This window comes from Citrus sinensis, chromosome 3 (genome assembly GCF_022201045.2).
Source record: "Citrus sinensis cultivar Valencia sweet orange chromosome 3, DVS_A1.0, whole genome shotgun sequence".
NCBI lineage: Eukaryota > Viridiplantae > Streptophyta > Magnoliopsida > Sapindales > Rutaceae > Citrus > Citrus sinensis.
The window spans coordinates 50022617-50048057 of NC_068558.1; the positions used below are offsets into that span (position 1 = coordinate 50022617).

The 25441-nt window shown below is 34.4% G+C and overlaps 5 protein-coding genes across 7 annotated transcripts; 4 read left to right on the forward strand and 1 right to left on the reverse strand.

Annotated features, from left to right (window-relative positions):
• Positions 1-711: 711 nt before the first annotated feature.
• LOC102617252 (protein BPS1, chloroplastic) lies at positions 712-3118 on the forward strand. Of its 2 annotated transcripts, none has more exons than XM_006491106.4 (2): positions 712-877; positions 1845-3118. In XM_006491106.4, the coding sequence occupies exon 2, from the start codon at positions 1858-1860 to the stop codon at positions 2911-2913; it is 1056 nt and encodes a 351-aa protein (XP_006491169.1). In that variant the 5' UTR covers positions 712-877; positions 1845-1857; the 3' UTR covers positions 2914-3118. The 2 variants fall into 2 exon arrangements, with proteins under 2 accessions (XP_006491169.1, XP_052292810.1); XM_052436850.1 differs by lacking the exon at positions 712-877 and adding an exon at positions 1133-1404.
• A 2429-nt stretch (positions 3119-5547) lies between these two features.
• Positions 5548-8979, forward strand: LOC102616743 (mitogen-activated protein kinase homolog MMK2). Of its 2 annotated transcripts, none has more exons than XM_006491103.4 (6): positions 5548-5920; positions 6603-6732; positions 7080-7217; positions 7745-8077; positions 8299-8482; positions 8652-8979. In XM_006491103.4, the coding sequence occupies exons 1-6, from the start codon at positions 5751-5753 to the stop codon at positions 8822-8824; spliced, it is 1128 nt and encodes a 375-aa protein (XP_006491166.1). In that variant the 5' UTR covers positions 5548-5750; the 3' UTR covers positions 8825-8979. The 2 variants fall into 2 exon arrangements, with proteins under 2 accessions (XP_006491166.1, XP_006491167.1); XM_006491104.4 differs by having other exon boundaries at positions 5779-5920; positions 6575-6732.
• A 1216-nt stretch (positions 8980-10195) lies between these two features.
• LOC102616450 (probable polygalacturonase) lies at positions 10196-12750 on the reverse strand. The gene is made up of 6 exons (XM_006491102.4): positions 12534-12750; positions 12113-12445; positions 11898-12018; positions 11629-11803; positions 11144-11214; positions 10196-11028 (listed from the first exon to the last, which is right to left on the reverse strand). The coding sequence occupies exons 1-6, from the start codon at positions 12567-12569 to the stop codon at positions 10319-10321; spliced, it is 1446 nt and encodes a 481-aa protein (XP_006491165.2). The 5' UTR covers positions 12570-12750; the 3' UTR covers positions 10196-10318.
• A 3785-nt stretch (positions 12751-16535) lies between these two features.
• On the forward strand, positions 16536-18222 carry LOC102616159 (putative UDP-rhamnose:rhamnosyltransferase 1). Its single transcript, XM_006491101.4, has one exon. It carries the CDS (start codon positions 16704-16706, stop codon positions 18123-18125), a length of 1422 nt encoding a protein of 473 aa, XP_006491164.2. The 5' UTR covers positions 16536-16703; the 3' UTR covers positions 18126-18222.
• A 4132-nt stretch (positions 18223-22354) lies between these two features.
• LOC127901289 (uncharacterized) lies at positions 22355-25309 on the forward strand. Its single transcript, XM_052438293.1, has 3 exons — positions 22355-23687; positions 24327-24869; positions 24965-25309. The coding sequence occupies exons 1-3, from the start codon at positions 22827-22829 to the stop codon at positions 25064-25066; spliced, it is 1506 nt and encodes a 501-aa protein (XP_052294253.1). The 5' UTR covers positions 22355-22826; the 3' UTR covers positions 25067-25309.
• Positions 25310-25441: the final 132 nt, after the last annotated feature.

Genomic DNA, 25441 nt, shown 5'->3' on the forward strand with positions numbered 1-25441 from the left:
ATGTGCGTCTCCATTAAGTTCCACTTCTGATAATAATAAAAAAAATCATTTAAATGTACCAGTAATGAAGAATCACATAATGGTACAAATTAAAATGAAATAATTAATCTAAGTATAAAAAAATTAAGAAATCTATATCCCTAAATCTTTTTTTTCCTCATTGGGATTTTTTTTACCATTTTATTTTGATGAGACATTTTGGTCCTAAGAAGTAATTTCCATGAAGGTTATAATTATAAATTTATGAAATGTATTTTAAAAGGATTTTGAAGGGGTGCCAATTATCCAGGTATCCAACTCTTCGTATAAACACTGTTATTAAAACCAAAACAGGCCATTGGGCAATTAACCAGACCAAATTTCAGCCCATATGTGGGGCCCACTTAAAGGCTTCTCTAGAGAGTTCGTAAAGTGCAATCAAACTCAGAAAAGTATGGGGTGTGGCGGGACATCAAGCCCCGTCTGATTTTGTGAACCATCAGTCACACGTGGCTCACGCACCATGCTGATGACTTTTCTTCGCACAAGTCACAACGGTTGCTGTTGTCTCGGTCTTTCTACAAAAAGATAACAAGCCGTGTTGGGCTGAAAGAGCATTGACGAAACGAAACTTACCAAAAAATGCCAAATATTTTGGCTTCAATAAATAAAGAAAATTTAAGAATTTTAAGTAAAAAGTATCCGTTGTGCTAATCACCATTCGTAGAACTCCACGTGTCCATCTGTCACGAAATTTTCCAGAACCGCAAGTGACTCCATCCCGCGCCCTACACCTTCAATATCAAAATAAAACAACCCCTCACCTAAAAAAGCGAGGACGCAATAGTGTCTCTAACGCGTCTGCGAAATTTCCTAAGATTTTCGAGTACTGATTTCGGTACGATTTATATCATCTTTTTTTGGTTGTTCTTTTCTTTAATCTTTGTGAAAAGAGAGGCTATTTTATTTTTCTCTGATTTTTTTTTTATTTATCAAAGACGTAGAAATTAGGTTTAGTTTTAGTTACGGTCTGCCATTAATTCTTTGTTAAGTATTTCGATTTAACCGAATAATCAGTTTTTCGATCCACGATCTATTGTTAAGGTAAGATATTTACCATATTTAATTTATTTTCTTTATTATGTGCATGATTAAGGTCTAGGGTTTGACTTTTGATTGAGAAAAGAGGCATGAATTGAAACAAGAAACTTTATATTCTGCATGATTATGTCCTAGGGTTTTTAAGATCTGAAGTTAATTCCTAATAGTGATGCCATGTTTCTTGTGGAAAGATCTGAATTTTTTTTTTGATCTTTTTGTTGGATTTTTTTTTTCTAAATTGATGCATGTAGTTTAAGGTGGAGAAATGGAAATTATGCAGTGCGTTGACTTCACGTTTACAGTCTTTTGATTTGCTATGACAGTGTATGTGAAATAAACAATTTTTTTACCTTTATGTTTCCTGAATTTGTATTTATTAGAAGCCTAATGTTCCCCTAAATTGCCAAAATATTGTAAGAGTTTAGAAAGAATTTTTTTTATTTAATGTCCCCTTATTATGCATCTAATTTCTTCGACTTTTACTCAGCTACCAACTGGATGGTCGGGGATAAAACTTTTGCCAAATTGATTTTGGCCTTCGTTTCCATATGATAAAGCTCAGAATGATAAATTAAGTTTTATGTTTGACTAGAGCTGTTTAAATACCTGCTAACAAATATGTGTAATAGTAATTTTCTTATTATATTATATTGTGTAACGATCCCCCGCCTCCCCCCCCCCCCCCCCCTTTCCCCCAAAAAAAACAAAAGATTATGTTGCGATATGATGTCTGATTGATTTTCTTTCTTTTTACTTCTTTGCAGCAAATCCATCAAAATGAGTCGCCCCCAGGATCCACACCGTCCTTTCTTCCCATTTGGAAATCCTTTTCGGATGATGTCCCCCAAAGGTTCTCGTTTGTCTCCCAAGCTTGTATCTCTGTTGGCTGATTTTGAGGAGACCTTGGCAGAGAGGCTGAGAAAACTTATGCCGAAAGACAAGGATGATATCCTCAACTTATCATGGATGAGACTGGCAATGGAGTCACTTTGTGAGACTCACAATGTCATAAAAGACCTTATAACTGAGTTGGAGCTTCCTGTAAGTGACTGGGATGAGAAATGGATAGACGTGTACTTAGACATCAGTGTAAACTTGCTTGATATATGCATTGCTTTTAGCTCTGTTCTCACGAAGGTCAGCCAAGGCCACCTATTGCTTCAGTGTGTCTTGCACACTTTGGATTCTTCCTCTCCAACACAGTTTGGGCGAGCCTGTTCTTCTCTTGATAACTGGAGGGAGCACATTAGTTCAAAGAACCCCAGAGTTGAGAGCTGTCGTTCAATCTTAGACAATCTGGTAGCTTCTTTGGATTTGCCCAAGGTTAAGAACTCAGCCAAAGGGAAGGTTTTGATGCGCGCAATGTATGGGGTTAAGGTGTTGACTGTATTTGTTTGTAGTATTTTTGCTGCAGCCTTCTCTGGATCAGCCAAGAATTTGTTAGAACTGAACGTTTCTGACACATTACCTTGGGCACCAGCATTTTCTGCCTTGCAAGCTAATGTGAATGCAGAAGTTAGGAACATATTATCCTCTGGAAGAGCTACAGTTTTGAACGAACTAGAGGCTGTTGATGGGAGCGTTAAGAAATTGTATGAGGTGATTCAAAATGAGGTTGACACTGTTGAAGAGGAACTGCTCCAGAAATCTGTTTTGGATTTGGGAAAGAGGGCAGATAACCTTTCTCAAGGGCTAGATCATCTTACAAAGGCAGTGGATGGCTTTTTCAAAATAGTTTTGAGTGGGCGTGATGCTTTGCTTTGTAATCTAAGAGCAACTGGTACTGCCCCTGACATACTAGTAGGGAGGAATGCAGAACCTGTCAGGAGGTGAATATTGATGAATGAACTAAAATTTACTGTATACAAGTGGTGTACGTATGGGGTTTTCTGTTCTCTGATTGATAGAAATATACCAACTAGTATTCTGTGTGGTCTGAGTCGTAAGGTGTGTCGTACTACTATTTCTCCTGTCTGTAAATGTACTTTGTGCTGTTTAATGCCAAGATTATATCACTGGAATTGTACTGTTTGCATAAGTGTTCGTGTTGTCATATCTAGCAGCATTAACTTACAAGATGTGATGATGTGATTCCGACATCTGCAAGAGTGTATGTATTATACACCTGCTTACCGGTAATTCTTTCTGGTGCTTTTCTGGCACTCAACTCAAATTTTGATGAACTAATATACCTATCATTTGAATGTGCTTTGCACTGTGGCTAATCATGCTCTCTCTCTGTCTCATTGGGTGTCATGGCAAAGGAATTTCCTTCTCGGTTTGCAGTACTCCGAGGGGAAGTTTCTCTCTTCGTGGTCTGTTCACATATTGAGTGAGTAGCATCACATTCTTGACTTCCTCCATTGGAAGCTAACATGATGAGGTTGATTCTCTTCATGTTATTGATGTTTTAATGGCTTGTTCATTATTGCACGGTATGGCTTTGAGAGAAAGTAAGCCACATAGTGGCTTGTTATGCAATGGTTTCGTAAGTTAGCTCTCTTTGAAACTTATTGCAAATTGCTGTGGATGTATACCCAAGACAACCCAACTTTACAAGGCAAGTGTATCATGAATGCGTCACTTTTTTTTTCTTTTAATTTTTAAAACTCACCACCATAATGAAAATGGCGTACGGCTATTGGTTAGGACTGTTGATTATATGGACGTATGAATTAATGGATGTGAGGGTGAAAACCTGCATCGCAAGATAAAGAGTTTTGCGAAAATTTGGCAGCAGCCAAGTTTGCGTTAGTGGAGGTCGAGTTTTTCTTCATTTCAATATTACTGAAATTTAAGCGCTTTGGATGCAGGAAATTAATAAGCCAGGAACTTGCCCAAACTTGGAGGTATTACCCACCATGTTTCATTTCAAAATCATGGATCACAAATTTGTCTCCGGCATGTTATGGTGTGCACTGTGTGAATCTGTTGGGCTTTTTGAGATGCAGTTGTTTGTGTCGCAGATCTGTCTCAACTTGCTTTGCGCTTTGATATTTGTTTTTCGTCAAGCACACACGGCTAAAGCAAACGACATGATATCATTGCAAGAGGTTTTGATTTGGGGACTTGGAAGATGAGACTGTCAGACCTCAAGTTCCCGAAACTGGCTTAATAAACAAACATTTGTGAGTCACTTGCAATACACATGAATTAATCCGATTAGACCATGGGTCGCAAGGTATCTCAAATGAGTTGTGCTTTTAACACCCCTCAAATGTTCTTATGAACCCCCTCCTCCAACTCATAGAAACCGCATGATTCCTAAAAGGCTGGGAACCGCATGATTCGTCTTAAAACACTGTTTATACCCCTGTAGTCGGTAGATGTTCACCTCTTTCACTGAATTTGGCTTCTCTTCTTCTTCTTTGTTTTGTTTTAATAAGAGAGAAAATTTACAAAACACTTGCATAAAAAAATATCTTTTGTATTATTAATTAACTGAGCTTTGTCTTTTACACTTGGGTTGGATTTCATTTATTAGAGATATTCTATATTCTCCTGATAACCATGTCTATTTTCGATTTTTTTTTTCTTTTGCATATCTTCGACCATCAAGAAACCTATGTTTTGTGTTTTTTTTTCAAACCACAGTTAACTTAGCTATGTGGACTTGAAAATTAGGAGGGGAAGAACTAGTTTGTATAAGTAGTAAGAGGCAATGAAGTGCACATAATTGAAGGTTGTTATTTAAAAAAAAGGAGAAGGAATATACAAAAAGGGCATTTTTGAAATTATAAGTGTTATTAAAACTTTTTTTAAAAAAAATTTTAATGGTGTACTTCTAGAACTGAGTTTTGTAAGAAAAATTTAGGAGTGTCAAAAAAAGCTCGACGCCTCACAAATAACCTAACTGAAATTAAGTTTCAGAAGCCATGGAATCAATAATAGCGGCTTGTTTTATTATATTCTACTAAATTCTAATAAATGTGCCACCTACGGCAGTCAGACTTTTAATTCACTTGACAGCCACCTAATTGATATTGAAACTTGACCCTACCCTATTAAATAAAAATTGGAGTTGACTATAAATTGCAACTGTGCTGTGGAAATTAAAGACAAAATTTCATCATTAAGCATAACTCAACATATAATTAATACTGAAAATTAAAGCTTACAGTAAGCAATATTCGGTGACAATGGGCTTTTAGCCTATTGGCATTTTGAGTGCATGGGCTAATTGAGTTAGGTAAAGGTTAAATTTTTTGATATAGGTGAATTAAATATTTTTTTAATATTATGTGAGAATAAAATTTCAGACCACGTTGTATTGTAATGGTTTCTTTAAATTATTGATGGCAAATATTAATAAAATTTTAATTCTAATATACCGGTGTGTGTGTATATATATATATATATATATATATTACGTGGTAAATTCGTTTAGAAGACTTAAAATTCAAAAAAAAAAAAAAAAGGGGAAAGTCTAATTAATTTTAATCCAAAAGTTGAATTAAATTAGTTCACGGATTACCAGGCTTTTCCAGTTCAAAAGTTTGCGAGTTCACACACTCAAAAGAAAATATGTCAAAGCCCTTTCCACCTACCGACACGCCCTCCTAAAATTTAGTAGCTCTTTCCTCGAAATTGGTTCTCCTTCTCGTTCCAATTTTCAGGAAAAATCCTTGTCGGGTTCGGATTCGGATACCGTATTCGGGGCCAACAGAATCATGTCAGGAGAGTCGAGCTCCGGTTCGGGTGATCATACTATTGTCAAAGGAGTTCCGACTCATGGGGGACGTTACGTGCAGTATAATGTGTACGGTAACCTTTTCGAAGTTTCTAGAAAGTATGTCCCTCCTATACGCCCCGTTGGCAGAGGCGCTTATGGTATTGTGTGGTAAGATTTCCATATTAAGACTCATTAATCTTGAAGATCGTATTGACTTTGACCTGAATTTCTTATTTCATTGTGATTATTATTTTTCGTAGCTCGATCTAGCATGTTACTTGTGTTCTTGTGACCTGAGACTGAGAGTAATGTTTTGTGTGTGCGCGCCTTTTTGTTTGGGTGAAAATTTGGGAGAAATTATGGGGATTTCTGTTTTTTCTTCAGTTTCGGTTTTGTCATAGTCAGTTGTTTTCAACCGGTATTATTATTGTTAGTATGAGTGAATCTAAAGTTTAAATCTTCAGTAGGACTGGCCCTTGGTAGTTGGTAGTATTTGTATACTGTATTAGTAGTGAAGAGCTCATACATGATCATATTAATAGTTGGCGTTAGATTTCAGGTCAACTGTGTATGACTGCACAGTCGGATGTAGTTGAAGGTGTTGGATTTAATAATTGCCCAAAATCTTAATGCTGGGACACGGAGAGTGTGTGTCTGTTTTGATAGATGATCATCTCCGGGTAGATTGTTAGTGTGGTTGGTTCAATTTGAATTAAAAATTAGTTTTCATCCATTTGTGATGATGTGCTAGTTGAGGAGATTAATAAATGTTATGCATTCTGTTTGGTTGACTTGATTCTCTTTGTCACCAACTATGTGAAGGAAAATGTGATTTTTTCATTTCCTTCAGTGCTGCTATGAATTCGGAGACTCGGGAAGAGGTTGCCATTAAGAAAATTGGCAATGCATTTGATAATAGAATTGATGCCAAGAGGACTTTGCGAGAAATTAAGCTGCTTCGTCACATGGATCATGAAAATGTAAGTTCAGTGAGGTTTCTAATTTTTTTTATCTTTGCAATTTTCAGTTGAGCTATGTCACTAGGATAAATGGCTTGCTTTGCCCCCATGGTATGTTCCACGTTTACTGTCTCTTGCTGTGAGTTCGATTGATAAGAGAGTCTGAGTAAATTCTAGAAGTTGTTATGTGCATCATTTCAACAGCATAGTCCTCTTAGTTAATTGCCCGTTGTTTCAGTACAGCAATCCACATTCTTCACTTAGACTTGGTTGTGCTGGTTTGCCATTTGTTCATGCATGAAATTCTGGTGCTGGTGGATTTCTAGTTTGGTGGGTTAGGCTTACTGCTTTCTCTTTATCTACTGCAGATTATTGCCATCAAAGACATCATACGACCACCACAGAGGGAGACCTTCAATGATGTATACATAGTTTATGAATTGATGGACACTGATCTCCATCAAATCATCCGTTCCCATCAAGATCTGACAGATGATCATTGTCGGGTTGGCATCATGCACTTTTTAATGTGGCTTATAAGATTTTGTTTTTATCTATGCAATTAAACATTGGTTAGTTGATTACTGATGCAATTTCACCCCCCCCCCTCCCCCCCCAAAAAATAGTTGACATCTTCTGTACTCCAGGGTTATGTTGCTTATTCTGATGATCATCCCTTTTGGAGTTTGATAGTTTGATCATACTCTTAAATGCCAACCTTTATGTCTTTTGGTGGCAAAAAATCTCAACCTGATTGACAGTTTTAAAATAATGATTTGTAGACACGATATTGTTTTAGTTCTCCTTCTGTGGAGAAAAATATTGTTTATTGTGATTATTCGTGGTCCTTTTGATATCAGTGGTGTACAGGGTCTCAGTACTATTTGTGGGTTTATGATAGTGAAAAACAGCAAACTTTTATGAAATAAGTGCAGGATGACATAAGGTGTTTTCGTAGTTATACTATTTCTGTATCAGAATTAAGAAGGTAGAAACCAGAGCTCTTTTTGATCTTTTAGTGCCACTCTTGCAGTACTTCTTGTATCAGTTGTTACGAGGGTTGAAATATGTACACTCAGCAAACGTTTTGCATCGTGATTTGAAGCCTAGCAATTTGCTCCTTAATGCCAATTGTGATCTTAAAATTGGAGACTTTGGGCTTGCAAGGACAACATCAGAAACAGATTTCATGACTGAGTATGTTGTTACTCGTTGGTACCGGGCACCCGAACTGCTTCTTAACTGTTCAGAGTATACAGCAGCAATTGATATCTGGTCAGTTGGTTGCATACTTGGTGAAATTATGACCAGACAACCCCTGTTCCCTGGAAAAGATTATGTCCATCAACTGAGGCTGATCACAGAGGTATGATTAGTATTTGCATAGCAAAACTATGGTGTAGCACTGTAGTCAGTAATGTTTCTGTCTGCTTGTGTTGCAGCACATTTTTCTTATCTTTATGAAAAAATTCTTTCTTTCCTCTGTCTATGTAGATATTAATACTTGGAGGTTCTGTTTCTTTTCAAATTCTAAACCAACTATGCATAAGATTACTTGTTAATGGTTTTCCTTATGTTTTTGAATAGCTTATAGGTTCACCTGATGAAACCAGCCTTGGGTTTCTACGAAGTGATAATGCCAGAAGATATGTTAGAATGCTTCCACAATTCCCGAAGCAAAATTTCTCTGCTAGATTTCCAAACAAATCTCCTGGTGCTGTTGATTTGCTGGAGAAGATGCTTGTCTTTGATCCAAACAGGCGCATTACAGGTATAATAAGGATTGGTGATAATCCAAGATAACTACAAGCCATTCCTGCTTCTACCAATTGTTTAAAAAATTAGTACTATGAGTATCATAATTTACAACTTACATTATGAATCAATTTTCTTTCCCTTTTCCTTCCAATAATGATTCTTTTTCTCCATATGGTTTGCAGTTGATGAGGCTCTGTGCCACCCATATTTGGCACCCCTTCATGATATCAATGAGGAGCCTGTTTGCCCAAGACCATTCAGTTTTGATTTTGAGCATCCATCATTTACTGAAGAAAACATTAAGGAGCTCATCTATAGGGAATCTGTAAAATTCAACCCAGATCCAACTCATTGAGGTTGACGTGATAATGTGTTGTTCATGAAATGTATCTCATGGTTCTGATTTGCAACAAGACTATATTTGACCATTGGGTCCTCCAATATTAAATCAGTACAAAAGTTCAACAGAGATTGAGATTCAATTAAAAATCTTATGAGTATTCATTCGTAGTTCATCTGGCAACCTAGCGTGTAATATATCATTGTTACATAAGTAGCTGAAGCAGAATAAGCTCCCTTCTTAGATGCAGGTTCTTTTATTCTGTGTAGATAAAGGAGCTGAGGTTAGTTGTGTTTATAGCCTGTGTTTATTGATGATGCGGTTTTCCCTCTCTTATCTCTGGTTGCGGCATTGTTTAAGTTTTAGCAGAACTGAGGAATTATACAGGGATAAGGATTGTGTTCTTGTGTTGATTAATTGCATATAGTATGTGACTTTTGAAGCAGGTATCACATTCCAGGTTACTTTAATGAAGTAGTTGACTTCTTGTTGCCCATACGACAGATTTTCATTTTCTAGAAAACGTGAATTGTTCATTTCTCATCTACCTGGCAAGTTACACTTCCATCCACAGGAATTTGTACAAGCAACCAGAGATATAGTTCTCACCAACTTAGAAAGAAAGGTAGATGCATTCAGCTTAATCAAAATTTTGCATGCATTTGAGGATGAACTATCCGAACAAATAATGACTAAGGCTAAGGCTCTCTTTGATACAGCTTATTAAATAGAGTTTATAACAGTATGGCTTATAGGAGGAGAGTTTATACCAATAGAACTTTTAAACAAAAAGTCATTAGGTGTTTAATTGTCAATTAATTTTTTTTAAAAAAAATTATTAAACTGTTTGATTGTGTAAAATTAAAAGTGCTTTTGTGTAATTAAATTACTAAAAAAGATATGTATTCATAATTATATAACATGTAACAAAATGCATTATCCAAGCTATCAATTAATAAAAAAAAATAGTTTAATTATTTCTTTAATTTTAAAATTAAAAATTACATCATTGATGTATTATCCCAAACAAATAAAACTATCAAAATTACTTGGTATGCTCCTCACAAAAAACGTTAGCTATGACTATGATTGCTCTCTCAAGTGTTGGGTATGTACAGAGATTGCAAAATTAAAATGCTCGCTACTTTTTAAAAAAAAAAAAGAGAGAAAAAATGAAATGCCGACTACAATTTTTCGTTGGATAAATTTTATACAAAATACGATATTATGTAATTAATAAAATATGTCAAGAATATTTTAGATATTATTTATGTTTTGGAAAAATTCTCTACCCTCTACTCTCAAAAACTGCTGGTAGAGGTAAATTAACTTATTTAAGTTTTAAAAAAAAACTTTAATAAAAAAATAACCAAACACCATAAAAAATTTTAAAAAATTATAAGATTAAATAAACACTTATGCCTTAAACAGGCACTAAAGTATTAAAACTGTTGTAGCATAGCGTAGAGAAACAGAAGCTGTTGTCCTGCTTATACTAGCAAAGGAAATTCACAAATAATTAATTCTGTAAGTACACTTTTTCATCTCCACCATATCAATTGGTAGACTCTCAGTCGGGAAGTCACAGGCTCTTATTTTCTCAGGTCCTTGATCAGGTAACAATTCACAGGGTGGAGGAGTCACGCCACTGGTCATCCCTCCAATATCAGCACAAGTCCACGGTACTTTCTTATGCTTGGCCGCCATTCCAATTGTCGCATTAGCAATGCAAATACCTGTAAATGGGTCACCGGAAATTCCCTCTAATCTAGCAGCCATGGACACATTATCCGCCACAATGTCCCTATAATTAATTCCTTGAATCACGGGCAGAGCCTTTGGATCATAGTGATTATCGGCATGCGATCCATAATTGCCAGTCATCCAAAAGGCCCATTTCATTGTGTGCATGGTCATTCCTCTTACGTAAATGTCTTTAACATACCCTCCTCTGCCTACGGCAGTTTTGATTCTAACTCCAGATTCAGTATTGATGGCTTTGATGTCTTCAGCTCTGACGTCTTGAATCCCACCTGACATCTCGCTGCCTAATGCGATGGTGGCACTGTACGGTGAAATGCATGTCAGCCGTCTGATGACTAGTTGTTTTGTGGGCATTCCATATGCAATTCCATACTCGTCCCATCCGCTTTTTACTGCCACACAATCATCTCCAGAGACTATGTAGCAGTCTTCAATTCTAGTATTGGTGCAAGAATCTTATTTCAAAGGGGGAAAAATAAATTAGTGACTTGATACGTGTAAATAAATTAAGAGTTTAAGCCCATTCGTCAACAATTTGACGTGGCTTTAAGAGTTGAACAAAACACAAACCTGGGTTGATTCCATCTGTGTTTGGAGATGTAACAGGGGCAATGATGGTAATCCCTTGCACGAGAATATTACTGCAATTCATTTTAAAAAAATAATTTTATCATAAATAATTCCGACTGACCTATTAATTAATAAATGACCCATGAAATGCAATGTTACATTAATTAGCAGACATTGACCGTGTATAATTAACCAACTACAAAAGCATTGTAAAGGTTTAATTTTTTTCTCAATTATGAGTGAAGACAGTTTTATGAGTGAAGACAATTTTGAAAAATTAGTGAAATAAATGTCCCTCGAATATTTGAAAAATAAAAATTTGACCAAATTTAATATAAATTAGTTTCAATAACTATTTAATTATAAATATCAATAATATTCTCATAGTTGTAATTAGAGTAATATTCTCATGTAATTCAAAAAAAAAAAAAAAATTAACCATACTGCAACAAGTGTTATTATATCTAGGCTACATGTAAAGGTACCTGCTGTAAACAGGATGAACATTCCATGATGGTGAATTCAGCAGCGTTAGACTTGAGATTTGGATATTGTCAGTGTACATGAATTCCATCAGGTAAGGCCGAGTGTATTTTAGCTTGCCCTTGTGGAATTGCTGCCACCAAAGTGCACCCTGACCGTCGATCGTGCCATTGTCCCCTGATAGCAAATAGGTTCCACCCATTTTACTTGTAAGAACTGAGATTAACATGAAATCTGATCTAAATAATACTCGATAAAGTTTCATAATTACCTGTAACAATGACATCAGTCAGATTGGTTCCAAATATGAGACTCGTGTACCTTCCAGCAGCTGCATCCCTTCCTCGACCGTAGGAAGGCAGAGGCTTGATCACGGGCCATTCGTTCAAATCCTAATAATAAAACCAGTGAATAATTTGCCGTTAATGAGAGAATAAGTAATCAACACTCACATCACATGATTATCAGAAGAATAATTAGCAAAACCTGAGAAGCTAGAAGAAAAGCATCTTTGTGGAGATAAAGAGTGAAGTGACTGATGAGGTTAAAGCTACCGGTGAGCCATTTCCCAGCAGGAACATACAGCTGAGCTCCACCATCAGAAGAGTACTGACTCAGTTGATTGATAGCGTCCTTGAAAGCCTTTGTATTCGATGTCTTGCCATCACCAACTCCTCCAAAATCAGTAATTGATGCACTGTGTGCTCTACAGCTTATAGCATTGTACTCAAATGAGTCTAGTCTCCTTGCCTTTCTGCTCTCAGCTCCTCTTTGGCTCAGTAATGCCACCACTATGAGAAGTGGCACTAACTTAGTCACCTGTAAATTAAACAAGAATAGGAAAAAATATATATATTATTACAAGCTCTGAGGGCCAATAGTTGGTTAATTGAGTTAGTGCATTTACTTGACTTCTCAGGCGGCTCATCCGCGACAGCTCCATTGTTGTGATAAGGTAGGTGATCTTAGAATGCTGTTTTGTGGTGTTGCTGAGACAAATGGGGTGCGTGCGTGTATATATATATATAGCTATAGCTATAGGCTAGGACGAATTTGCATTGTTGAAATTGGCTTCACTTTTTAAACTTCTTTTGTCCTTCTTTGAAGCCAAGTAATGGCTTTCGCTCAATCAATCATAATGAAATTTAAGAAAATACTTGTACATGTGGAGTGTTAGTGTATGTTAACTTTTTCTGAAAATATAAATTTATGGGGTAAGTTCAATAAGCAAAGCATTATTGACTTACTGTGACAAATTCTTTAGGAAAAGTAGTTTTTGAAGCAACAGAGCACCAACGTGGGAATCTACGACGGGGGCACTGAGAAATGTTGGCTCGTGAGTTGGTGGTGGGTGGTTTCATTTTGTCCTATTGCCTTAGAAAGTAGCTGATGGGCCCATCGCATTCACTTTCACTCTCTTGGAGTTTGCATTTTTATCACATCTCGTGATCTTGCGGCACTAACCCCACTATTGCCTTTGCCGACCCACTTCGACTATTCTCTTCACGGGTTTGATTTTGATAATACTGGTGGGGCCTCCCGTGAGCCTTTTTATCAAATATCAATGATTCAATTCTCATCATATCTTGATCTGCTACCGCTGCCATTCTTTAAGAGGGAATATTTTACCAAGCAGAAAATGAAAAGTGAAGAGAATGGATAATTTATTCAACATAACCGATCAGGTTAACGATGATGAATCATGGTTGGCCATACGATTTGGATCAGACGGTCCGAGTTGACTTCATCCAATCGATGAGGCCTGAGATCACCCACGAATTCACGAGAAAGTGCGGTGCATGTCACATGCGCCCCATTCTTGTTTACCAATATTACTAGCTCTGGGATTTGTCTCATTAGAGAAAAAGGCTTTTTTGCGGTTGCATTCTGATTTTACAATTTTAGTCGCGGATGTTATCGTTTTCCTTCTCATCTTATTCTCTTTTAACGTATAACTCTGGCAATAAAATTTGTTTGATAATTATTGTTTTCACTTAATATTTTATTATTTTTACTACCAAACGGTTAAAATAATAAAATCCATCTTATGCCCTAAACTATGTAAATACAAGTTAATCATCTAAAATAAAAAAAAATGCAAAATTAGTTATATACAAAGTGATAATCATTTTATTAATTAATTATTTTTTTATATCTAAAATTGTCAATTGATAAAATTACAAATGTTATAATATTTTTTTTTTTACTTAATAGACTGAAATTTTAAAAATACTTCTATGAAATTAGTAATTTTTTTAACACAATTAATGATTTTATTTTAAAATAATAAAAATTGAAAAATTAAGTGAGAAGAATTATTGTCAGAAAACTGTGATTAAAAAAAATTATATGATAAAATGATTGCATCGCTTTTGGGTTTGGGATGGAATTAAACGTTTTTGGTATTGCAATAACTAACTAGTAGAAGTTAAACACCCATTAACCAAAAGGAATAAAAGATTACAAGCAAGGCTCCATTGGACTGCTGACTCAGTTTGGGTTTGTGAAGAAAAGATTTATGGATCAAGTTACATTATCCTAACAAGCCCATCTTCAACTTACTTTCATTTTATTTACCAACAACTCGCATTCGTATTTTTGATTTACTCGTCACTTCTTATCTAACCAATTAATTCTCACAAATTCAGAATAATTTATTATTCTTTTCATAGTTCTTACATATTAAACATTTTTCTTTTTTCATAGTTCTTACATATTAAACATTTTTCTTTTTTCATAGTTCTTACATATTAAACATTTCTTTACTTAAAGACTGCTTGAAAATTTTAATTTAAAATATGTTTAATTTAAGACAATGAGAAAATAACAAAATATTACTTCAAGTTTCAACAGTGACAAAATAAATAAAACTAGAAAGACAAACCTATCACTAGTATTGGGTCGGCCTGCATTAAATAAATAAATTAACAAACCAATCTATCCTTATCATTTCTAGAAAAATAAATAAATAAAGAAATAAACGATCCTTATCACCAGAAGTCCAGAACAAAAAAAAAAAAGGACCTGCCTATGGTACAGGTTCTGTACCTAACATCTCCCGTCATCCCACCGTCCCATTTTCTATGGTTTAATTGCTCACTCCACATCCAACGGCTGATGCTGCAGTCTGTAGCTTACAGATTCTGTAAGCTAGTCGAGTCCAAAAAAAAAAGGGGACCAGAATTTCCAAAAGAAAACCTATCACTAGTATTGGGTCGGCAACTGGCCTAGCTAGCCATTCCAGAAAGTAGAAACGTCGACTATGATGTGTGCCATTAATAATTATGAAAACTCCTGCACAATGCCCAAGAACTTTTATTATTAATTCTAATTAATTATTTTCAGCTACAATACAACCCTTTCATTGGTTTTATGTCACCTTAGATGAATTGACAGAACTAAATAACAAATGTGGTATTATTATGGATGCTTACGATCGAGTAGTAAGAATATATATTTGTTCAAAAGATTGTATGTTGAGCAAATAGCTAGCAAAGATGATTATTGATTTTGGGTGCTTTCATATCATGATCATCAATTGATGAAGCTATGTGTTATAATTTTCAATGTAGCTAGCTAGCTTTCACTTTCTTCTGTCATATAATCGAAAATGGCGAGAGCACTTCATGTAGTGTGGTTTTACTTCTACAAGCTAGCTGCATTTGTTTTGCAAATGAAAGCCTGACCTGAGTGCCGGAGACTGAGTGGATTCATTTTCCATCTTCGTTAGCTTTTCGAATATTGTTCGAATTAGCGACTGGCAGCATTTGATATTCATTAAGCACAATGGCTTTTAGCTTGTAATTGTGTATGAATGTACGGAATCTGAGATAATTAACGGATCTTCAAAAGGATCGCTCAATTCTCCATGCATGCATGTGCGACTTTGGCTATACGCAGCTGCCCTGCCCTGAATACATACGAAGCTGAGAGAGAATTCTTGAATTTACATGAAAATACATTAATTTGTCGTTGAAGCATGCAAACAACCTTCGTGTAGCAGAATAAAAAGTTCATCCTCCCGGTGGGCATAATCTGTCTCGAAAACTGTTTCCAATCTCTTGTAGTAGGAAATAGAGAACTCGTTGCTAAAGATCCACCATTATTTGAACTTTTTCTTCTGTGTCATTCAAGATAATAATCGATCGATTTTCAGGTAGATTCAAAATTTAACTTTTTATTTTTACTTGTTTTTTAATGTCATGGTACAATTGAATTTTTTTTTGTCCCCAAATATCAAAGCAATGGAATCAGCAAGTTAGCTTTTTAGACACCAATCACCATCATCACATAACATATCTGTATCCCACAGTTCCAAATTATACAATCTCGTACTTATATTTTTTTCTTGTTGAAGCCATTCTTTTGTGGCTGCAAGATGCGACGCCAATGAAGTCTAGTATGGGGCTAAGGACCAGTTTGAGATTATTGCTGTTTATAAAACAATTCACCTTGACTGAAATGGATAAATTAATGATGGACAAAAAATAAAAAATGAAAAATTATCCAATTTTTCTTGACCCTGACGAAAAATTAAGTGGCAATCATGCACCTCGCGTGTGATGTCAGACTGCCAAATGCCAATCCTGCACCTCGCGTTTTTAAATTTCGGGCACTGCAGCACGGCTCTTATTAGCGGCTTTTATGTTGTTCTTTAGTTGGATGTTGGCTAATGATTTCGTGCAATATTGTCACCTATGATGGAAAAGTGGTCAAAAAAATCATAATAAAACAAATAAATAAATAAATAAACTTTCGGTGAGGACTCGAATGATGTGTACGTAGCAATAACCGCGCATATCATGTATCAATCTTTTATATAATTCAAAATATTTTAATGCATACTTTCTTGCAACTTGTAATTAAGTAAAATATATATATATATATATATTTTTTTAACCACAGAATATTTTGTAGAGGGCTCAAATTGTGTGGGAGTCACACTTGAGTCTGTACCACAACAAAGATAATTAAATAAAATATTTTAATAGCATGCTTTCTTGGAACTTGTAATTAAATAGCTCTCGAGTGAGTATACGAAGAAATTCTCAGGCTCACCTGAAGCATTTGATCGGAAATGGCGAGAAAACTACACGTAGTGATGCTTCCATGGTCAGCCTTCGGTCACCTGATGCCTTTCTTTCAACTCTCCATAGCCTTGGCAAAATCAGGAGTCAAAGTCTCCTTCATATCAACCCCAAAAAACATTCAAAGACTCCCAAAACCCGCTCCAGAGTCAGAAGTAGCTGCCCTAATCAACTTTGTTGAGTTTCCATTACCAGCTTCCGCTGCCTTGGACGACAAATTACTCTTGCCTGAAGGCGCCGAGGCTACGGTGGACATTCCATCTGAAAACATTCAGTATCTAAAGATAGCATATGATCTCCTGCAACATCCTTTCAAACAGTTTGTTGCTCAACAGTCCGTAGATTGGATCATCGTTGATGTTATGAGTCATTGGGCGGGGAAGATTGCACAAGAATATCATGTCCCTCTCTTGCTGTTTTCTGCCTTTTCAGCAGCTGCATTTCAATTTATAGCGAATCCAGAATGCTTGGTTGGCGATGGTCAGAAAAGAGTTAGGCCATCCGCTGAGAGCTTGACGTCAGTTCCAGAGTGGGTGGACTTTCCATCTTCCGTAGCTTTACGGACGTTCGACGCAATCGGGATGCATCATGGTTTCTATGGAATGAATGCCTCCGGGATAACAGATGCTCACAGGACCGCCGAAATTCTCCATTCATGTCAAGCTATGGCTATACGCAGTTGCCCTGAATTTGAAGGTGAATACTTGAATTTACTTGAAAAGCTTACTGGGAAGCCAGTAATTCCAGTGGGGTTGCTCACACCGGAACCGAATTCTGCAAAAGGAAGAGATCATCAGATTAGTAAGATATTTCAATGGCTTGATGAGCAGAAGCCTAGATCGGTTGTGTTTGTTGGGTTTGGAAGTGAGTGTAAGCTCAGTAAAGATCAAGTTTATGAGATTGCGTATGGGCTTGAGCTATCTGGATTGCCATTCTTGTGGGCACTGAGGAAACCCGAATGGGCTACTGATGATGTTGATGCTTTGCCGCTGGGTTTTGCCGACACAATTCGCGGCAAAGGAATTGTGTCCATCGGATGGGCACCGCAATTGGAAATTTTGGCACATCCATCAATCGGGACCTCATTGTTTCACGCTGGTTGGGGTTCGGTGATAGAAACTTTGCAATTTGGACATTCTCTTGTTGTGTTACCACTCATTATTGATCAGCCTCTGAATGCAAGGCTTCTGGTTGACAAGGATTTGGCTGTGCAAGTAGAAAGGAAAGATGATGGGAGTTTTACAAGAGATGGGATAGCCAAGGCTCTGAGACTGGCCACGGTGTCTGAGGAAGGTGAGAAACTAAGAGTACGAGCTAGAGAAGCCGCTAATACTTTCAACGATAAGAAGCTGCATGATGATTACTCTGTTAGATTTGTCGAGTACCTCAAAATCAACGTGGCTACAAAATAATAAGGATTATGGTCCTTGTGCATCATTTTTATTCAATGTTTATTTTGCTTCGCTTTTCTTTGTCAAATTAAAAATTAATAATAAGGATATTTCTTTATATGATCGGCCCTCCCACCCACCGCTGATGTGGACTTTTCTTTATTCAATGTTTTTAAATTTATGATTCTATTTTTTGAATTCAGAAAATATTAAATACGTGTTCGGTAGATTGTTTTTTAAAATATTTTTAAAAATATAAAATTCATTCTATACTTTTAACAAAGGAAATAAGAAAATATTTTTTTCTTATTTTCCTTACTTTTCATTTTCCAACACAATATTAAGTTTCAAAATGACCAATTTTCTTTCACCATCTCACAAAATAATAATAATAATAATAATAAACAAAATTATTATTATTATTATTATTATTATCCAAAAAATAATTTCGCTCACAATAATCTTTTCTTTTTATATACATTATAACATTTATATTTTTATATATTAATTAAATATGTAGAGTTTATCATTTTTCTTTAAACAAAAAAATTAACAAGATCACCTAATTTATTCTTAAAATTAAAATAATCAAACTAATTAAATTATAAAAATGATTATTCATTACTTAATTTTAAGTTTATAGAAATTATTCCAATAATAATTCTTTAAAATATTCCTAACGAACATGTTTTACTTTTTTTTTTCATTTTCAAGATTATTTTTTTGAAAACGATACCGAACACGTTTTTAAATTATAAAATAAATTTAAAAATAATATTTTTATTCTCATTTTTGTTTCATAAAAACAACATTTAGAAAATAATACCGAATAGGGCCTCCCTTATTGTTGTTGACTTGCAATTTGTAGATCAAACTCAAAGCAATGAAATTCTTCCTAATTATTAACAATGGCGTTTCCGTCACCCTATCTTCGGTTCCGAGGTATTTTGTATGGTGACAACGCATGAACGTCCAATTCTGGCACATAGAAATTGCACATGGACACTGCAATTATCTGAAAAAACAAAAAATATATATATATTCTTACCAGTTTTGCTACTTAATGCCATCCCCATAATATACATCGGTCTCAAGAAAATTGAACGCAAAAACATGTTAAGGACAAAAATGCAATAATTTTGTCTCTACTATATCTGACAATCAAATAGCGTATCACATGAGTTTCTAGAAAAGTTATTATTACTATTGTTTCTTTAATTGTGTTCTTTTAAATGTGACATTAACCTACAGAAGGAGCAGAAAAGAAAAAGAAGATAAGTATTCCATAGGAGATGGTAATATTAACTAGGAGAAATACTAGTGTTAATTTTATGAAAAATGATTGAGAACTAAATACTGATAAAATCTTGACAAAACACATTTGAAACACAAAGTCCTTTTGGGTAAATTAAAAAAATAATTAAACTTTATGTACTTATAATTTATATCCTATTTTAATAAGTCCCCAACTTAAATTTATGTCTTTATTATTTTATCTTAATATTTATATTTTGTTATTGTAGGTATATTTTAAGAACCAAGAAGAAATCAGTTGCGCTATGGGGAATAAATTTACACAAGATTAATAATTTAAAATATAAAAATTGAGATGCCAATTTAACTAACAAGTGGAAGACAAAAGGAACCATATTGTTTTGAATTAAATTAATTGAATTTGGTGGGCTTGACGTGCATGCATGGGCTTAAATTTAGTGGCTTAGCTTGGCTTTCTTTTAATCCTTTTAGGCCACATTTGGAAGATAAGATTGAATTTGATTAACTTTTAGAATTAAATTGAATTATATTAGATTGGATTAAATATGATAATATCTTTTGTTTGGTACAATTTAGATAGGATTAAGTTAATTTAATTTAATAAATCTAAATTACTATTTAAATAATATAATATTTTTAAATTATATTGATAATTATTGACTTTAATAGCTAATATTCAATACTACTAGAAAGAAATAGTTGATTATTTTTATGTTTAATACTCAATACTAGTTTAGATAAATTAATGAATAAAATTTTGATATTCTATATAAAATAAAATTGTAGGTTAAAGAAATTAAGAAATTAACTTATATGTTTAATCTTTACTAAAATACTAGGTTAAATGGAAAATAAAAGAGTGATAAAGAAGATACAAAATCTTCATTTTATTTTATCCTAACTAAACCCATATAAATATAAGGACTAATAGGCCCAATTGTTTTGGACTAAATTTTGGTCTATCCTATTAGTCAATGGCAACCAAACATACCTTAAATCAAACTATTTTATTAATCCCAAAATCCAATCCAATCCTGCTATTTATCCAAGCTCTCAAACATAACCTTAAGGATTTAGAGGCCTGGCTTGGCTTTGTTTTAATCATTTTGATTTAGAGGCCGAGCATTATTATATAAAGAAGAGAAATCGAGAGGATAATTAAAATGAGAAGCAATTGCTACACGAGGAGAGTCCGAGAGCAAGGAAAGCTGATTGAAGACATAACAGACTTTTTCTTTGGTATTTTTAATTTATTACTTTCATAATTGAGTGTTCATTATTCTGCTTAATGTTTTTTAATATTTGGCCAATATTTGAATGATTTGAGATACATAATGAGACCAAAATGAGATTTATGTGTTTTTACTCTATGTAATGGATGTCATAAATTGAATGAAAGATAGAGATACAACAATGTGATTCATATACTTTTATTTAAGAATTTTCATAGAACTTAATGAACCTTGACATATTTAAAAATTCACATAGAGATATAGTAGTTAATAAGTGAAGGTATTTTTGATATTATTTAAGAAAAAATACTGAATAGATTAGGAAAATTGACTGTCAACGTGAGTAATAGTTTTAGTAGTATAGACGTAGAATTAAATTGGATTAGTTATGGTGAAGTCGAATGTCCTTATGTCTTAATCTCTTGATGATTTTTGTTACTGTTTACATCTTTACTTAATTTTTAGTTGCTTTGTTTAATATTATTTTTAATCTAAATTCTCTTATTCGATTGTTCAAATAAATTTGTGCTAGAATGAATTTGGTAGCTAATAAGAAGTAAAATCTTTATAGAATAATATTTTACTTTACATTATATTACTTGTGCCATCTAATATACTTGTTAAATTACGTAACAAAACTCACTTAAAACAACGAGTTTTAAGTGCGTTTTTGTTAAGATTTTTTATCAGAATTTTATTTTATATCAGTAATTATACACTTCTGACACCTAATTATTTCATTCAAAATATTTTCACACATAACATTTTACCAAATATATAAAACAGAGCATTGTTGTCCTTCTCCCATATAAAGTGCCATTCTTTATTTATATAAAAGGCGAAATTCAACATCACATGCAATAAAATTAAGAACTTCACATGGTGATGCTTACATGGTCTGTTTTTGGCCACATGATGCAATTTTTAATAACTCTTTGTTGCCTTAACTGAAGCAGGAGCTGGAGAATTTGCTTAGTATTGAGATATTGTAATTTTTAAGTTAGTAGAAAAAACTCATAATTATGAAATAAAAGTTAATAGTGTATAGTATATATAATTTTTAAGTAGTAATTTTGACAAAAATTGTAAAGATATTATAAGTTTTTCATCATAAAAATAATGGATCAAACCAACTTAATTTTTAAATTACAACAATTAGTGTTTATTATAAACTTTAGTGTTATACCATCCAACCTTAATAGCAAATAGGGCTCAAGTGAGTCAAGTCTCCTATATAGTATATATCAACCCAAAAACATCCCTAAATTCCACCAAATTTAACATCTTAATAAAGTTCATAATGAAGCCAAAGTTTTAGAAATTCACCTCCCTAATTTGAGATACCATCACGTTAAACGCTACGTGATTATTAGAAAGTGGATCGAGGTCCTTTTTTTTCATCCTAATTTGTAATTACTACACTTTTTAATTAACTTTCTTCCACTTTCTCTCTTTTTTTCCCCTTTAAAATGATTTTATTTGAATGTAATAAAATTAAAATGACAATATGTTTGACATGTTTCCTGAAGTTGACCATGTAATTTTTTCAAGAAAATTCGGAAGATTGTTAACACGTTACACTCCTATTGTACTAAAGCAACAGATTGAAACTTCTGCGGTTGTAAAAATTCATTGACGAACGTTAAAATAGAACCACATGTGTCATTAGTATTAGGACCGATAAATAAACCAAGTAGCATAATAAATAGAAAATATTTATTAATTTGCCACATAATTGTTTTCATACTTTGGAAATTTTATCTGAGAAACAATTATTTTGATATATTAATAGAAATATCCAAATAAATAGTTTTGGCATTCTTTTTCGGAAGGCACTTTTAAAATGTGATGCAATTTCCGTTTTTCTGTGAACACTTCCTGAGGGGTTTGGGAATTTTTTTTTTTTTTTTTTTTGCCATTCCGTCTATGTTACTTGAACAGTTTTCTTTTTCTTAAAAATTACCTTTTCACTGATGGTAAATCACAAATTTCACATGAAGTAAAATTGTAATCGGATGAAAATTCATATCCTTTCGTGCGGGCGGGTAAGATTTCTCCATTGGCGTCTAGCACCTGATCTCTTTCATATGAGATGAACCTCTTGTTCTAGATTCTGATAAACCAAAATCACCAGTTTCAATGTTGATACGTTTACATATCTGAGATTTTTTTGCCCCATTTTTTTTTTTTCGTTTTTGTTTGCTTTTGATTAATCATGAGCAGCCCATCAAAAGATCAAGAAAACCCATTAAGAGATCACATGGTGAAAAATTCTCATACAAATTCTTGGTCTCTCCCCAAAACGATGATCTGTTTCATCGTTTTAGTATCTCTTCCGTACGTATTTTACTCATTAATTTTGTTATATTCGTCAGACACCCCAAATCATGAACCTGTGATCCGCATTCATCGACAACATTCTCGAAACAAAGTTCTGGTACCCACACACGTACCATCATCCGACGACACCGAAGATAAAACAAGCCTAAAACACGTCGTATTTGGCATTGGAGCCTCATCTTCAACATGGGAACATAGAAGAAATTACATCAGAACATGGTGGCGACCAAACGTAACAAGAGGCCATGTCTGGTTAGATAAGCCTGTTAAAAACAGCAGCATTGATCATCTTTTGCCACCAATAAAGGTCTCAGGCGACACATCAAAGTTCCAATACAAGAACCCAATTGGCACCCGAGACGCGATACGGATATCGAGGATTGTTTCGGAGAGTTTCAGGCTTGGATTGAAGGATGTGAGATGGTTTGTGATGGGAGATGATGATACAGTATTTTTTCTTGATAATTTGGCTAGGGTTCTGTCCAAGTATGATCATAACGAGTATTATTATATTGGCTATCCGTCGGAGAGTCATTTGCAAAATTTAGCTTTTTATTACGGGATGGGATTTGGTGGTGGTGGGTTTGCCATTAGTTATGCTTTAGCAAAAGCTCTTGAGAAAATTCAAGATGAATGTTTGCATAGAAATCCATCTTTGTACGGCTCTGATGAAAGGATTTTTGCTTGCATGATGGAACTCGGTGTTCCTCTCACCAAACACCCAGGATTTCACCAGGTTTTTTGCTTTCCGATTTCTGTTTAGTTGCTTATTTAGAAACATTATTATCAAAATTTATATTGTCTCCCTTCAAATTCAATTCATTTAGCAACCATGCATATACATTCATTCACTCTACACATTGTTTCAGTTGTTCTTACTTCATTTAGCCCCGAATTACTTATGATATGTACGTAGATCTAAAAGAGACGAACCATTAATGTGACTTTTTCTCCCTTGGAAATAGTTATTTTTAAGTTGTGCGATTAGATATGAGATTTTTATATTCAATCGTCATGATAGAGATGCTCACTAATACAATTACTCCTGGTCAGCTTTATCATAAATCAGCAAGCATAACCATGTGTCATCAGCAATAGTTTGCCCCATCCCCCACGTATACCTTCTATATATATATATATATATATATGCCTCTATTCTAATGTAAACACGTTTGTGGCAGTGCCGAACTTTCTGGCTTGACTTGACCAAACATTCAAAGGCATGCATGCATATAAAAGTTTATTAATCAATTGCTAATCATCATTATTGTTCTTCGATCTGTTATGTTACTATTGTTATTTTCTAGCAATTAATTATACTTAGATTATATCTTCTAATACGGCTTGTATGTGGGATATATTTTGAGGGATGCAGCTTGATATATACGGGGACCTCTCGGGGATCCTTATGGCTCATCCGGTGGCACCGATACTCTCTCTCCACCACTTAGATTTGATCGAGCCAGTGTTCCCAAAAATGGACCGTGTAAAAGCCGTGAAACGGCTAATGGTTCCAATGAAATTAGACTCGGCCGGACTCATTCAACAATCCATTTGCTATTGCAAAACCAGGAGCTGGACTGTATCTGTTTCGTGGGGCTACGCAGTCCAAATATACCGTGGCATAATTGCAGCAAAAGAAATGAGTGTCCCGGCCAGAACGTTTATTGATTGGAATTTCGGAGACGAAGATGTTTACTTCTCATTCAACACGCGACCTGTTAGCACTAACCCCTGCCAAAAGCCATTTGTGTATTATTTGTCCAATGCTTTGTTTAATCTCAACTTGAATCGTACGGCTAGTGAGTACATCCGACATCAGGAATCAAACTCCGATTGTGACTGGAAAATTGCTGATCCCTCTCGAATTAAGAGGATCGAGGTTTACAAGAAACCTGACCCACATTTATGGGACAAGGTAATTAATTATGTTTTCAGCTTTCACAAGTACATTAATTATATATCTTGTTTACAACTAATTGATGTGTGTTTTGCATTTGCATGCATGAGCAGCCACCGAGAAGAAATTGTTGCAGGATATTACCAACGAAGAAGAAAGGGACAATGGTAGTTGATGTAGGGGTATGCAGAGAAGGTGAAATTGCTGGGTTGTGATAGAAATTAGTTTTTCATATTCTATACTTAGCATTAATTGCTTTCCCTTCGCAGCTCAGAACTCAAAATTTCTTCTATTTTTTTATTCATCGTTGATTTGGGTACTATCCATCATAATCGATGTGATTGTGATCAAAACGCTTAGACGATTTTTTTTTTCTTTTTCCCCCTCTTAAAAATGTAAACAACAGCAGAAACTTGGAGTTCATTTTTTTGGTACGGTCAGATAATTGGTATAAGAAATTTCTGTGGATTTTTAATATTAAATATCGTTTGTATTGTAATATTAATATTATTTCAAAAAAATTGCATAAGCTACAATCAACTTATAAGCAATAATATTTTTTAAACTCCTCCCATACATAAAACGACTCT